The 13,858-nt window shown below is 37.6% G+C and overlaps 1 protein-coding gene across 8 annotated transcripts in view; it reads right to left on the bottom strand.

The window, feature by feature from the left end:
- FOCAD (focadhesin) overlaps window positions 1–13,858 on the bottom strand; it is a 380,810-nt gene that overhangs the window by 276,136 nt on the left and 90,816 nt on the right. For all 8 annotated transcript variants that reach the window (XM_058301924.1, XM_058301931.2, XM_058301923.2 and 5 more), the window contains 2 exons: window positions 12,203–12,407; window positions 8,984–9,190 (listed from right to left, as the gene is read on the bottom strand). In XM_058301924.1, the coding sequence (XP_058157907.1) occupies window positions 8,984–9,190; window positions 12,203–12,407 (412 nt within the window). The remainder of the gene's footprint in view (window positions 1–8,983; window positions 9,191–12,202; window positions 12,408–13,858) is intronic.

The raw sequence follows: 13,858 nt of genomic DNA, 5'->3' as shown, positions 1-13,858 counted from the left end.
TCTTCCTTCATTTTAAAAGCTACCCTGTTTCTTCCTAATCGATACCATTTTTGCTTAATTTTGCTGACCAGAGAATTCATCTCTTTTGCTTGGAATGGAAAGGACCTTAATCTGTGACCATTCAGATAAGCTAAAAATAGCTCAGCTAAATACAAATCCACTGAAAGTAATGTAGCCTAAGAAATACACCCATTTTCAGTGTGCAGTGATTTCTCTCCAATATGAATAGAAAGAGAACAAAGAGTAAAAGAGAAGGTAATGTAATATTTTAACTCAATATTCATCTGATAAACCAGGTGATATAGGAATGCAGGTATACCATCAAAATAGGTAATAAAACTGCTTTTCTACTTCACTGTTTCAAATTACAGTGTGTATGCTTAAAGATATATGTTTACAAATCATTTTTTCTAGGCTTCTTTTTTGACCCCAGGGACACTAATGCAAGGCTAGGAGAACAGCAGGAAATTTTATAGCACAAATATCTTAACAGTTCTACTTATTTTTTATTCTTTCTAAAAACTGTAAAATATGGGCCAGAAGGAAGACACTATAAATATGACCTTTTCTCACAGACATCATTTCATTGTTCTAAATGAAATTAGTATTCTGTAATTATATATTATAATCAAAAATATTTTAAAAATTGGAGTCAAGAACCAAGCTGAAGAGATTCCTACTGGCCAAAGATGGGAAAATTGAGCTTCAATAAAGACAATATCTGCAACTGAATGAAACAGAACAAATATATTTAAATCTATACTTTTAAAAATTAGTTAAAAATAAAAAACAAAAAGGAAAGATTCAAGCATTTATTGTACCTTTCTTATATAAACTCTACCACTGGATAACCAATTAGTAGGCAAGAGTGAGTTTCTTTTTATAGAAGTACTTGAGCTTATTAGCTTATAAACGTCTTAGCTTATTAGCTCATGTGAAAAAATGACAGAATTAAAATACCACTTATGTAAATCCTAATGAATTCATGCAACCAAGCAATTGTTGAGCATCAACAGCGAGTAACATTATAGAAAGACTAACATGTTATGTTGAGTCTCTTCATGAAGCAACATAGCACCCCCTACAGTCTGATCAAGCCTTTAGAATTAACCACCTATTAACTGGAAACATGTTAAAGTATACGTTGAGGATGCAAAAAAGGAAAGAAAAAATCCAGAATGTAGAAAGCTCTACAGTTCTAGTAAACTAGGTGGGATTAGATAAAAAATCTAAAAGGAAGAAAAGAGATGGGAAGAGGGGATGGAAAGGAGTCAATTTTGGTTTAAAAGATACTTAAAAAACAGATGAATAAAAAAAATTTTAAGGCAAGATTTTGTTATAGTGCTTATTACTTAGGTGATAAAACTATAGCAAGAGAAATGACTTCCATTCCTGCTTGCCACTTTGTGACTCCACAAAGCAACTTGAACCTGTAGAGTATCTCTCATTAACATAACCCAAACTCACAAATGTAGAGATTTTGAGGATTAGAACGGGGTACCTGGCATTTAACTGGTATCTAGTTACCTTTTTTCCCCTTAAAGTGAAGGATGCATTATAGCAATGATTTGGTTTTGGTTGGTTAGGTGAAAGATGCTTGTATCTCCTTTCTAACAAATTGTGTGGAAAGAGTACTTTGGTAGAGTCATCAAGATTAAAGAGACCGATTTATGTTACAACATTGTGAAATCGAGTTAGGCCTGACTTAGGTGTATTTTGCCTTGTGGTAGGGGTAATTGCCAGGGATGGCATTTCTGCCCCAAATGACCAGGTGGTAAACAGGGAAGGGTTTAATTCTAAATGCCTATAGTTAATTCTTAGACATAGATAAATTAGCTACCAGTTACTGTTAAGCAATTTATTTGTGCCAGGAATTACTGAGTATGTTGTAGACATTACCTCAGTTAATTGTTAACCCCATTTTATAGAGGGTGAGAGCTTAATACAGGTAGGTCTCCCAACAAGTAAGACTCAGAACCTGGGTCAAATTTAGTAGTTTGCCAAAATGACAGAAAGGGAAAGAGGAGAGAAATCCATCATATTTTCTCTAGGCCTTTTAGAAAATATGGAGTTGCTCCTTTGGCCACATATATGCAAACTACAAGAGAGGTGATATCGTAGACATAAAGGGAATGGGCACTGTTCTAAAAGGCAAAACAAGAAGAATCTACAATGTTACCTAGCATGGGTATCATGGTAACCAAACAGGTTAAGGACAAGATTCTTGGCAAGAGAATTAATGTACATATTGAGCATATTAAGCACTCTAAGAGCCAAGTTAGCTTCCTAAAACATATGAAGGAAAATGATCAGAAAAAGAAGGAAGCCAGAGTGAAAGAGGTACCTGGGTCCAACTGAAGCACCAACTGTTCACCCAGAGAAACATTTTGTACGAACCAATGGAAAAGAGCCTGAGCTACCAGCACCTATTCCCTACGAATTCATTGCATAAGAAGTTAGGTATAAAAAGTGAAAATAAGACTTGTGGATTATTAAAAAAAAAAAAAGCCCAACTATAAAGAAATATAAGGAAGTTATTACTATAAAAGTTAGGACAGTAATTACTTTTAGAAGAGAAAATAGAGGTTATGATTAGAATTGGGCATGTGGATAACTTCTGGAATGGCTAGAAAATTTCTATTTCTTGACTTGGGTGATAGTTACAAGATGTTTGTCTTATATGAAAACAAATTTTAAGAATCACCTGAGGGTGCTAGTTTGGAAGGTAGATGCTTAGGCTCCCCTCAGACCTGCTAATTCAGGATCTCTAATGGTTGATCGCAGGTAGTTGCATTTTTTTTATGGGCTCTACCTGGTAATTTTTATGCATACCAGTTAAAACCATTTGACTGAAGAGTAACCTTAATGAACCTTGTCTGTTCTCACCTAATCCCTATTGAACTGTGCCATAAAGTAGCTGCTAAATAAATATATGCTCAACAGAGGGGTGTGGGTAGACATAGCAAAATAATCATAGCCTGATAGTAAAAGGGATTAAACTCTAAGAAATGATGACTGATAATTATGTTTACTACTAACATGACTACAGTATAAGAACACAGAAACAAAATGGGATTTACCTCCTAACTGCATTACATTTAAGACACATAACTCCTAGTAAATCTGTACTTGCCTAAATAATAATATCTCTATGATAAAAAATATTCTAGCAGTTTGATATTGTTTATGAATTTCAAAAATAGATAATGGGTTATGTTTGTAAACTGATCTGTTTCTCTCGGCATATTCAATATGTATTAACTTCAGAGGTTTCACTTTTACTTGACTAAATTATGATTAGGGCTTTGATTGGGCCACATCAATAAGATGTTGAGTCCTCGCCCCCTTGGTGAAAGGGACTTACAGGGAAAACTACACAGCAAAGCATAGATTTGGGGCTTTGATGCTGGAGTCCCAAGAAGTAAATACATAAGAGAAGAACAAAGAGGAACAGAGATGGTTCCATAGACACAGCAGAGGCCCTGAGAAAAGAAAGACCCTGATAGTCTACAGTTGACCTTGTGGAGGAAACAGAACCCTGGGAGAGAAATGAGACTTATCCCAGCCTACAGCTGATACTGGAAGAAGTTGGAACCACAAAGCCTTAAGAAGAGAAAGCCTGAACCCTTGCAGATGTTGGCAGCCATCTTGCTGCAACTCATGGCAACAGACTTTGATGAGGGAAGCAACACACTTTATGGCCTGGTAACTGTAGCTTCTATCTCAAATAAACACCCTTTATAAAAGCCAACAGAATTCTGGTATTTTGCATCAGCACTTCTTTGGTTAGTACAGATATATAATATTTTCTATTAAATAATATATAATTGCATAGACTATATAATTATTTCTATTACAGATAATGTGTTACATATCATTATCATGTATTATATAATAGATATGATTATATATGATAGATATATATTATATGTAACATTATATGATATACTATATGTAGCATTATATATAATTATGCAGCATATAATATTATTTCTAGAGTTCTAGTACATGTGAAGCCACTCTAATGGTAAGATTAACAAATGGCAAACTGACAAATGAATTACTAGAGTATTCCTCAGCCCCTACCTTCTACCTATTTATTGACTCACTTTCCTCATCTGCCATTCTTATTCCAGTTTGGTTCCCAGGTTTCCACATTCATCACTTCACTGATACTGCTTCTTCAAATGTGAAAAAATAAACTATTTTCTGCATCCTAAGAGTATTTTCCAATCTTTACTTCATATCCTCCCTCCATGACACATGACACTGTTGACTATTCCCCCTTCAGATATTTTCCTTCTTTGATTTTTCAATCCAAATGTCAATAGTTCCTAGAGTTCCATCCCAGCCCTGTCATCTAATTCATGGCTAAAACTCCCACCCCAAAATAGATGTCTACAAATCTATACCTTTAGGCTAGGCTTCTATCCTGAATTTCAATATATCCAACTACCTATGCTCCATATACACTACAAACCAAGTATACCTAAAAACAAATTCATCATCTTCCAACATCAACTACCATTTCTCAAAGTGCCTGGCATAAGTGCCCAAAATAGAAAGCACATACTCTAGCACAGAGTCCACAAAGTAGCACTGATTTCATCTCCTATATCCTCCTTTCCCCACCCCTATTTCCCTAATTAGTCCCTCCTCATATCCTATTAGTATTACCCTGCTCCAAACTCTCCTCCACAATTCCACCAGAATGATCTTCCACATGCAAAAGCATGAGGTTCCTCTCTGATGAATGACCTTTAATAGCTTGCCATTGCAAAGAAGCTAAAATATATAGTGGCACCTCGGCACTTGTCATTAATTGATTCCAGGAGGCAGGACAAGTACCAAAAATGCAGAGTACCAAACAAATTTTTCCCATAAGGAATAATGTAAATAAATCTAATGCATTCCCAAACCAAAGAATGTGCACATTTTTAAGGCAATGAGAAATAAACCTAAAAATTAATAAATACTTAGATTAAATAAAATAAAAACTTCACTTTACCTGTACTAAGAAGAGTCCATGGCCTAATGGGATGGTGGGAGGAGAGTGGTGAGGAGAAGAGGTTGCATGGAGTGTTGCTTGGAAGGGGAGTCCCCCTTTAATAGAACATTGGGCACTTGCACAACGGGTGTTTTTCCTCTTTTCTGCCATTATTCAATTTGCACCACAGGCTCTGACACACTCTTTGTCACCTTCACTAAAAACTTATCCAATGAAGACTGCTTCTGTCTTCTTTTCGGAATTCCTCAAGAGTGTGAAATTGTGTAGCCATTCAATAAATTCACATTTCTGCTTGTTGGAGCTTTGTCCTGATGGTACTTCTCCACAGTTTTGAACTTCTGCCCACTCTGCACACATTTCTTTTATCAAGGAACTGGGGACATCCTCCCCTATCTCCTCACCTGAAATCTCTTCAGCCACCTTTTGTTGCTGTTCCTTCTGTAGTTCCTGCAGCTCCTCAGTGCTAAGCTCTTCATGATGCTCCTCCACTAACTCCTCAGTGTCAGCAGGATCAATCTCCAGACCCATGGATTGGCCCAAAGATACATTATCCTGCACAACTGTACGCTCTGTACCTGCAGGCTTAGGGTCATCCTCACACCGTTCTATTCTAAGTCTCTCTGAGTCACAGCTTCTGGCCACAAATTCTTCCACACTGAATCTGTTGTCCTCTAAGAGATCTTATCAATAAGGTTACAGCAGTACAGGATATTGAAATGCTCCTTCCAAAATTCAGAGAGGGTCAACTGGATGTCAGAAGTGATCTCAAAACACTTCTGGAAAAGCACCTTGGTGTACAACTTTTTGAAGTTTGAAATGACCTGTTGCTTCATGGACTAGATGAGAGGAATAGTGTTAGGGGGCAGGAAACTTGTAGTAAACTGAAGTTGAACTCCTCCAGAAAGTCATCCTCCATGCCTGAAGGGTGAGCAGGTGCATTGTCCAAAAGTAGGAGAGTTTCACAGGCAAATCTTTCTCAAGCAAATATTTTCTCATTGAGGGACCAAACACCTCATTTATCCACTTGGTGAAAAATTGCCTCATGACCTAAGCTTTGCTATTTGCCCTCCACATCATGAGTTTGCTTTTTAAGACATTACGTTTCTAGAAAACTCGCAGGTTTTCACTATGATAGACTAATAGAGGCTTGAGTTTTAAGTCCCCACCAGCATTCCCACACAACAACATATAGTGAGCCTGTCCTTCATTTGTTTGTGGCCTGGTAATGCGTTCTCTTCTTTTGTGATGTAGGTTCTACTCAGAATTTTTTCCAAAAAACTCCAATGTCATCACAGTTAAAACTTGGTGGGGAATAAAATCGTTAACTTCTATGTAGTCTTGAAATTCACTGACGAATTCATGAGCCAGACTTTTCATTAGCACTTGCTGCCTCACCATGTCTCAAGGCACTATGGATGCCAGTCCTCTTTTAAATGTCAAACCAGCCATGGCTGGCTTTAAAAACTTCAACATTCTCATCACTCAGTTCGTTTTGTTTTACAAAAGATAAGCATGCAACAATTAAGCTTTTTCACATATCATGGCTTCTGATACATTGTTGCCCACTAACTGCTTCTGGTTCACCCAAATTAATAATAACTTTTCAACTTCCAGGGTTTGGAAATGCTGCTTTAATTTCTTTTGCAACATTAGCCTTTTTTATCACTTCTTTATTCTTAATGATGGTGGAGACCATTGTTCTAGGCATACCATATTCCCTAGCAACATCAGCAATGTGAATACCACTCTCATATTTACCTATCATTTCTTTTTTTTTGCTCAATGGTAGTGTGAGGTAATTTTCTTTTCTGCTCAGCACTAACACTGCTCATTTTTTTAGGAACCATGATGAGAAAAAAAAAGCAAAAATATACAAAATGACCAAAGAAGTTAAGGCAAGATGATAATGGGATGCACACAGGGCAAGAGCTATCCTGTGACTAACACATGACCCTTTGTTTCAGCTGGAAAGGGTAGCAAGTAAGGAGGGCAGCCAACACGGCAAGTTCTAGCTTGCACATCCAGTACCAAACAAATGACGAGTACTGGGACAAAATTTTTGTGTCAAAATGCACTGAGTACCAAATTCCATGAGTTTCAAAGCAGTCAAGTACCAAGGTATGACTGTAAACACATTTGTGAGGCATGAAAGACCCTATATGATATGCCTTGCCTTATCTCCCACAACTTAATCCCTCAACAATAATCAACATCTTCTTATTTTCTAAACAGGCCATGCCTAAGCTGCCATGTTTCTTTGTTTGGGCACATGCTATTGTCCTAAATTTAAGCTTGTATACTGCTGAAAAATTAGAGGGAGCACAGTCCACAAGACCACACTCACTTGTGACACCAACTGCAAGGTCAGGGGTCCCCAAGAACACCATTAGGTTTGATTACTTACAAGAACCCACGGAACTCTTTGAAAGCTGTTTCACTCACAGTTATGGTTTATTATACTATAGAGTGGCAATTAAAATCTGTCAAGGGAAGAAACACTTAGGACAGAGTCCAGGAAAGTTACAAATGGGGAGGTTCTAGTTGCCCTTCTGCCATGGAGTTGTAGACAATGTTACTTTCCTGGTATACATGTGTGACAATATGCATAGGGTATTGCCAACCATGAAGCTCACCGAAGCTTGGTATCCAAATTCTTTATTAGGACTCCATGGTTAACTAACCACACAGCTGACGTCAATGCCCTGCTCCTCCAGAGGTAGAGCTGACATCTTCAGTCTCCAGCCTCTCTGGAGTGAGAGCTGATATCACACGGCTGAGATTTAGTGTCGAGCCCCTCCGAAGATGAGCAAATACCACAAGGCCCCAAAAGTCCTCATCATAAATTGCATCATTGGACTGCCCAATGAACAAAGCCTCTAGGTAAACAAAAACACTCTTTTCAGGCAGGATATTCCAAGGGCCTAGAGATCACCTCCCAGGGGCAAAGGCCAGACCTCTCATTGGGCAAGATTAAATTCTTTACTACACAACCAGGTAAACTCCAATTTGGCCTTCAAATCTCAAATTATATTCTACTTGTCTTAATTAGTGTTCCCATTGCACTTTAAACATACCTCCATTAAAATATGTATCTTACTGTACTATAATAACTTATCGGTATGTCTATAAATCCCTTGAGGTTATGTATGTAACTTTTCATCTATGTATTCTATAAAGCCTGGCATTTTATTAAATGTTTAATACTTGTATCTGCATGAATGAATGGAAAAAAAAATAAGTGACAGACTTTTAATTGATGCCCAAATAATATTTATTTTTTTAAAAGATACTACTATATGCTATATTTATTAAAGTTGATTATGGGTACATGTGTTCATTTTAATATTTTCTGTGATTGACATATTATATATATTCTCTTCAGTGTTCTCAGAAATAGATAAAACTCTTAAATTTAAAAACTGTAAACTGTAATGGATGCTCATAGTCTTGAACTGCTAACTAAAACTTCGTCATCAAAACTAGCTTTAAAAGTGACCATGTAGGGGAGTGGGTATAGCTCAGTGGTTGAGCGCCTGCTTTGCATGTGTAAGGTCCTCGGTTCAACGAGATCCTGGGTTCAATCCTCGGTTCCTCCTCAGTTTCTTCCACTTTGTCAGTGTTGGAGATCATGGAGGAAGGAAAATATACGCGCAGCCGAGCCGAATCAAATTCGCGGGCCGGGCGCTGTCTCGGGTCGGTAGCCGTGGGCAGTCCGGGCGGTCCAGGTGGGCAGGTCGCCCCAGCCACGGGCCAGTCCTCCTCCCCTCCCGCCGCACCCCTCCCCGCGACCGATGTTGCTGCTGCCGCCGCCGACCCGGCTGCAGAGCGCTGGGCACCAGCTGCGCGCACAGACCGGGCCCAAATAATATTTATTGATGCACTTTATAGTAAATGGTACTATACAGATCAAACAGTTCTGATATGTAACAAACTAATAAGCATATCAAAATTTCTTACTATCCATATAAACCTTACCTCTTTCAGAAGTTCACTACTGTGCTCTAAAAGTTGAATTAAAGATGAGCATTCCCCAGTTATCTTTAAGCTTACTTCACAGACACACAGCAGCTGAAGGGTCAGCTGGGTAAGCTGACTTTTCCAGAAAATGGGATGACGCAAAAGGCTTAAATAAACTTCCTCAATAAAGAACATCACTTCTGTTGTCTGTATTAAATCTTTTATCTGTTAAAAAGAAAAGCCATTATATGATATTAAAATAATATACAAACCAAAGGATAATTTTATACTATAAAAGAGGCTTTTGACAATAAGCTATTTTTCTCTAAACCTACAAATATTTAAAAGAGATGAAGAAAGTGATATAACTTAATGTGGGTTAAATTACACAACTCTGTCTTCTCCTTTTGTCATTAATCAGAATACAATTTGCTACTGTTTTGTTATGGCTGGTCAGTGCAAATTATTTTCATTTATTTTTCTAGCTCCTCCCAGTACTGATATCTTAAGACAAATTATGTGATAGTGTCAACACTTTGAAGGAAATTACTGAAAGCTGGATTTGAGTTCTCCAAATGCAGTCTCCTTCCTACAATACCAACATCGACACTTGGTAGTAATGGGCCTGCATGTTATGCTAACACACTACCAAACACTTCATCAGCAAGATATTTACTCAGACAGCCTCTACTAAGAGCATCATTTTCATACTTGGCAGATAGAATGAAAGATCATATTCAAATGGTAGAGTGTCTTCTCAACAGGCTAATGTATTAAATAGGAAAGATTTGGGTGCTCTTGAAAATCCCAATTCAATTCAAACCCAGCTGTTCTGATCAAAATTCTGGAGCTGGTATTAAGAATATGTTCCTGCTCACAGCCACATTGGCATTTCCCAGAGATTACAAACAATGAACCATCTGCTTTAATCAGCAGCTTTGTGTCTGTTAAATTCATCAAGAGGAAAGCCTACAGTTGACCAGATGTACCTTTCACCAGTGGTTACTACCCTAATAACCATAAGTTATACACAGAGAGAAAAATTAGTTCCTAGCAAACAAGAGGGGAGAAAAGATATGAGAACATTAAGGGAGAGAGGAAATGGCAAAAAATATTAAGGTATAAAAATAATTGTGAGCACGTCAGCAACTAAATTATTTGGCTGTTTTACAAACAAAATGGGAAAGTCAAAAGGCCACCAAGAGAAGGATTTAAAACAAAGTGAAGAGAAGCAGACTTGGTCCAATGAATAGGGTGTCCGCCTACCACATGGGAGGTCTGTGGTTCAAACCCCAGGCCTCCTTGACCCATGTGGAGCTGGCCCATGCACAGCGCTGATGTGCACAAGGAGTGCCGTGCTATACAGGGGTGTCCCCCGTGTAGGAGAGCCCCACGTGCAAGGAGTACACCCAGTAAGGAGAGCCGCCCAGCGCGAAAGAAAGTGCAGCCTGCCCAACAATGGCGCCGCATGGAGAGCTGACACAACAAGATGACACAACCGAAAGAAACAGATTTCCGGTGCCACTGATAAGGATAGAAGCGGTCAAAGAACACACAGCAAATGGACACAGAGAACAGACAACTGGGGGAGGGGGAAGGGGAGAGAAATAAATAAAAAATAAATCTTTAAAAAATAAAAATAAAGTGAAGTCTCATGTTTATTTGCCAATATATTTTCCATTTTGGAGATAAGCTGTTTCAGTTGGGTTGGGGTTACTGCCCAAGATTATATTCTCTTGGGGATAAAAAAGATAATTGTGAGAGGGGAGAGGTTCAAGATAGATAGAAAATATTTACCAAAGAAGAAATGACCAAGGGGTTTCAGTAACATCTAAGTTTTAAGAATATTCTTATGAAGACACCATAGTGCTACCTTGAAAAAAATAGTGTGCTTCCTATCATTAAAATATTCAAGTAATTGTAGATGGTCATCTTTTAGAGAGCATAATACCTGAAATAGGTGGGAAAAATGGATTATATTACCTCCAAGCCCCCTACCAACTCTCATATCCGTCATTCTAATAAAGTAGATTTGTTAAGTGATAAAACGTATTTATTTCAAGTAGTTCTACTAGTTCTAAATAATGTATCCCCCGACTTTTTTACATATATCAACTACATTAACAAGCATTGGGTTATTAGAAATATTTCACAGAACTCATTTCTGGAAGTACTTAGGCTTGTTAATATATAGGTACATGAAGACAAAGGCAAACATTTAACAAAGAGCATGGAGCAGACTAATACAGGCATGGTGCAAAAAAAGTGCAGCCTAGTTCAAGATGTTCTGCCTATACGTTGGTTTATTGCCCATACAAAACAAAAGTCTTAGAAAAGCCACAGGAGAATTCATTTTAATTAACTTTCCTCTGGTTTGATTACAGGAAAGCCCATATGAGGCGCAAAGGGAAAGATTCACTCCAGTCACTCCTTGCTAGTGCAAACTTAAAACAGGTCATCTGTGACATCAAGTGATCACTCTGAAAAATATTCACAGATTCCCTCCATCAGCTAAGCAGCATGGTACTCAGATTCTAGGTAAATGACACACCTCAATTATGGGATGGCCTGATACATGGAATGACAATACATGGTAACTGGGATTTTTTTATAGAGGTATTTGCTCAAATTTATATCTCCCTGAACTCTCTCAGCATTTTATCTACACCTCTGTTAAACACCTTTTATCCACCTACTTTGAATTATAAGAATTTATATAATCATATTAGCTCCCTTACTAGACTGTGAGTGTCTCAAGAGCAGGATCCATCAAGGCAACCACATGTGTTGTAAGGGGCATGTGGGAGCAGGAATCTAGCCAGCACTCAGCTGGCCAAACCTTGCACTCCCAGGGCTGTATCTGCCCAGGGGCACACCTTTTTCTAATTTGCAGAAAAGGGTCCATTTTTTGCTTATTATTCTAATACAGGGGGAGATAACTCAAAATTATTTTCTCTGAGAAGTGTTTCTTAATAAAGAAAAGTTTTTATTCCTACTAATCCTAAGATTGACTATGTCAAATTATATTTCTATGAATTTAGTTAACATAATATATATTCATAACATAATATATATTAAATCTAGATTTATTTCTTTTATCTTTTCCAAAATATTGAAAGCATTTCTACAGCCAGGATTGTGTCTGAGTGTTCCAAATGACACAGATTCTTAAATCACCTTAAATCACACTTATTGATACTTATGCTGATATTAGTAAAGGAGGATAAAAGGTCTTACCTGCAAACATGGAACCATGTCACAACAAATTTGAAGTATCTGTTGTTCTAAGACTGATGGTTGTTCACTGTCACAAAGACTCCGGGGTTGAAGTAAGACTTTTAGCAGGGCTAGTCGAAGTTTACCATATTCTTGTAACTGGGATGGTTCACAATATAGGTACCATAGAAATGATGCCATTATTTGGATACATGAAATCTCGGACCTGAAATTCACATACTGCATTAGCCAATCACTGAGTAAACATAGTATCAAACAGGTAAGTGGCAGGTATCAGCTTAGTGTTCATACCACATTATAAACTACCATACTACCAAATGTAGCTTTTTAAAAAAATGATTCTTCCATTTCACCATGACCTACCAAGACCTATGTCAAACAGTAATTTGTGCATCAGAGAAAATGACGCAAATCCTGCAGACAATAAGCCTGATGCCAAAGACTAACATAGTCTATTTACATACTAGGATAGCATCTACCTCTCTAAGACCAGTCTTTGGTGAATATCAGAATCATCTGAGAATCTCTTTTAGAATTATAGATGTCAGGATCCAATCTCTAGAAGTATGATACAGGCACATATTTTTGGAAAAACTCTACAAGGAGGTTCTGAGTGAAACAAAGTCATACCAACATACTAAGATTATGATGACAGTTAACATTTACTTGTACCTTAACTCCTATGAAAAGTTACTGCATTTTATGCCTTTAGATACATTTGATCCTCACTACAACACCAAAAAATGAGAAATTTTATCTCCATTATACAGATGCAGAAACTGAAAAAGAGAGAGATGTGATATAATTTGCTCATCCAGCTCAAAGGAGGAAGACCGTACAAGTCTTTCATATATATTTAGATTTCAGTATATCCCAGTAACTCCCAGTCTAAAGTCACAGAAATGCAAGAATGGCCTTTCAAAAGTAAAAATCTGTTCATGTCATTAACTGGCTTAAAACCACTTGCCTTTAAGATAAAGTATTTAGTCCAGCTTACAAACTCTCTGTAAATTTGGCCTGTTTCTCTTTCCAGCCTCCAGGACTGCTCCTGTCCCCTGAGCTGTACTAAACTTCTTTGAGGTCTGCAATCAAGCCATCTAGGCTTTCTTCTCACTTAGGTAACCTCTACATATAATACTCTTCCTGTTGTCCTTTTCCTGCTCCTTCTCCACTTAATTTCTATCACCCTTCAGTTCTCTGCCTTAAAATGACTTCCAGGGGCCCTTCTTTGATACCTAGCCCAGTCAAATATCACTCCTACATGCCTCTACAGCACAATGATGTTGTCATTACATACATATCATCTATTTTCCCTGCCTCGAAATGAGGGCATGGGCCATAGACTTCCATTTATTTCTCTGCCACCAACAACTGTAACAGTAGGTCTTTAAGAAGATGTTGAGTCATTGATACAATCAATGGACTCACACCAGGTTATAGAGTAGTGTTACAACTAGCATACATCAATCATATGTCATAAATAAAAAGCATTAAACTAAATGAAGTTTTTATATACAAGGAATTATTAGATGTGTTAGATTGAATTATGTACTCAATTTAGACATGTTCTTAATCTTAAACCTCATTCTTATGGCTATGAACCCCTTTGTATTAGTCAGGGTTCTCAAGGCAAACAGGACCTACAGGATATGTATC

This window comes from Dasypus novemcinctus, chromosome 8 (genome assembly GCF_030445035.2).
Source record: "Dasypus novemcinctus isolate mDasNov1 chromosome 8, mDasNov1.1.hap2, whole genome shotgun sequence".
In the NCBI taxonomy this organism is placed as follows: domain Eukaryota; kingdom Metazoa; phylum Chordata; class Mammalia; order Cingulata; family Dasypodidae; genus Dasypus; species Dasypus novemcinctus.
Note: the sequence above shows the minus strand (reverse complement) of the source record. Positions and strands in the feature narration are given on the sequence as shown.